This window comes from Pholcus phalangioides, unplaced genomic scaffold, assembly GCF_987345545.1.
Source record: "Pholcus phalangioides strain wild (caught in Gottingen) unplaced genomic scaffold, Ppha-v1.0 ptg000013l_1, whole genome shotgun sequence".
Taxonomy (NCBI): domain Eukaryota; kingdom Metazoa; phylum Arthropoda; class Arachnida; order Araneae; family Pholcidae; genus Pholcus; species Pholcus phalangioides.
The window spans coordinates 4,540,370-4,542,752 of NW_028301606.1; the positions used below are offsets into that span (position 1 = coordinate 4,540,370).

At 40.3% G+C, this 2,383-nt stretch overlaps 1 protein-coding gene across 1 annotated transcript; it reads left to right on the plus strand.

Annotated features, from left to right (window-relative positions):
- The first annotated feature begins 1,418 nt into the window (after nucleotides 1-1,418).
- On the plus strand, nucleotides 1,419-2,012 carry LOC149078490 (max dimerization protein 4-like). Its single transcript, XM_089240983.1, has one exon. It carries the CDS (start codon nucleotides 1,419-1,421, stop codon nucleotides 2,010-2,012), a length of 594 nt encoding a protein of 197 aa, XP_089097109.1.
- Nucleotides 2,013-2,383: the final 371 nt, after the last annotated feature.

Sequence of the window (2,383 nt, forward strand, 5' to 3'; positions counted from 1 at the left end):
TAAATTGTGTAATTTCGGCATGTATTGGAGGAGCGATAAAAAATGGATTAAACCTGGATGTTTTGATGAAAATGGTGTCATCTTATATGATGTTCTTCTGCTCTTTTTTCAAATATGTGCTTAGTAGGTCCTTCGAGAGCTTGCGGGTAAGTGTGTGTTGTTTCAGACATGCTGTGTTTACTTTTCTCCACCATAATCGAAAAACGGTAAGAGATTGGACACAGCCGCTATAGTGTTAATACTCCATTTGAGCTCGTGTATCGCACCCTCTCGTTGGGCATATTAGGTGAAATTCACCCTGTATATTCCGCTAGAGTCTTATGAAATTGCTGAACCTAATTTTCTCGTCCTATGAGACTAGGATTGCCAGATTTTAAAATTAAAAAAAAAAAAGGACGCCCGCGCGCACACTGTTAATGAAGTCACTAAACCGAATTTCGATAAATGATGGTGCCACTGTTTTTATCAGTAAAACTGGTCACAACAATAATTTTTCCCAACTCTAAAACAGAACCACTAAAACAAGCAGAAACAGAAAAAATTCCGGAAATTTTGACGGGTATTGGTGAAAACGTGTGGGGGGAAAAACACAAAAAACACTCATATCAATGAAGATATATGTGGAAAGTGGGAAAAAAGTTCCCCAGAAAAAAAGAAAAATAATTCCGGAAACCTGAAAAGGACAAAATGGTAAATTTTCCAAAACGTAGGACGCTTGAAGTGGCATCGAAAAAGGAGGTCATGTCCTCCTAAATAGGGACGGGTGGTAACCCTACATTACGAGACCCACCAGTCTCACTTAGGAGCTGCCATCTATCTGCTGGTTTGGTAAATGGATAGTTTAAAACGTGTATACTTTCGTTGTGGATCTGATTGATCGCTGTGACGAAATTATTTGGAATGTAAGGGTGGGTCGGATTCACACTCCTTGAAGTTGAGAAAAATGAATCGTCATCGTGTGCTGGCAGGGATATGAATGTGGATGAGATGGTTATAATGAATACATATATCAGGCAGATAAATTACTGGAGTGTGTCATATTACACATCGGGAAAACATCCATGTTATCTGGAATATTCGATTAGACTCCAAGCAGTTATAAAGTATTTCGTTGTACCATTGATATCATGAAAATCTTTGTTAAGGCCCTGGTTGTAAGTATATCTGAAACATGAATTTATACTACTTGATATTACTCCATAGTGATTGTGGTACTACATATGGTGCAAGAATTCGTAACTCTCACTGAGGCAGCAGTTGAAAAGGATTATTATATTCTGAAAAATTTGAGCAGCTGTGATATCCTACCGGAATATCGTGTTTCAAACGAAAAGAAGAGAACATATCACACTTGGTTGAATCATCACCGATCGGTCAAGTTCCAACTGTTCTTGTGGATCGATAACTAAGAAGCAGTGATGGCGAATATAGACCTCCTCATAGAAGCAGCTCAATGCCTCGACAGGGAGTCGGATCATGGATACGCTAAACCAGCTCTAGATAGAGCGTCGGATGAAGAAGCCACGCGTCCTTCGAGACCTTTGCAAAACGAATCATCTTCGAAAATCAGCACCGACAAGAAGAGCCACAACGAGCTCGAGAGGAAGAGAAGAGCAAACTTGAGGTGTCATCTGGACAACCTGAGAGACGCCGTACCGCTGAATAAAGACTGCACCAGGGCCACGACGCTCACCATCCTCCAGAACGCTATTGATTACGCGGTGTATCTAGACAGACAGGAAGAAGAACAGCTGGCGATTGTGGAAGACCTGAAGAACCAGATAGCCTTGAACGAAGAGACATTAGCTAAGTTCAAGACGCAGAAGAGTAATCCACCAGCAACGGAGAACGGTGGACTGTCGGACAGCAGTGGTCCATCTGAGACACGCAATTCCAGCCCGGTTCCCAGGAGATCTGTGAGAATCGCTTGTATGGTTTCGAAACGGGAGTCAAGAAGGAGGAGAAGAAAGAGAGCAGCCGCAAATAGAGCCTTCCATATGACCGAGTTCTGAATATTCGTTTTTAAAGAACAATTATGTGACAAAAGATTAGACTGGTCACTAATTAATAGAAGGGTGTGCAATGCCAGTCAAAATGACACATATTAAGCCTACCGTTGTGTTTTTTAAACGTGTGTGTAATCTCTGGTCATAGGCTAAATAGATTGTGAACGACAGTGGCCGCGTTTAGAACGAAGCTGAATAATTTTACAACCTGAACAATTTGAGTCAAACTTCTTAGATATGGTTAACAATAAGTGTGTGTTTATTTTTAATTGAGAAAATTCATAAAAATTTGCTTTATATTTCATTAATATTTTCTATGATTTTTATGATTTTCTAACGCGTGAAAGGGAAAAAGCTGTTGACAAGTGTTGTGCTCT

What these genes read in the sequence shown, in the direction of transcription:
- LOC149078490 (XM_089240983.1), top strand. Translation starts at nt 1,419, where the DNA reads ATGGCGAATATAGACCTCCTCATAGAAGCAGCTCAATGCCTCGACAGG.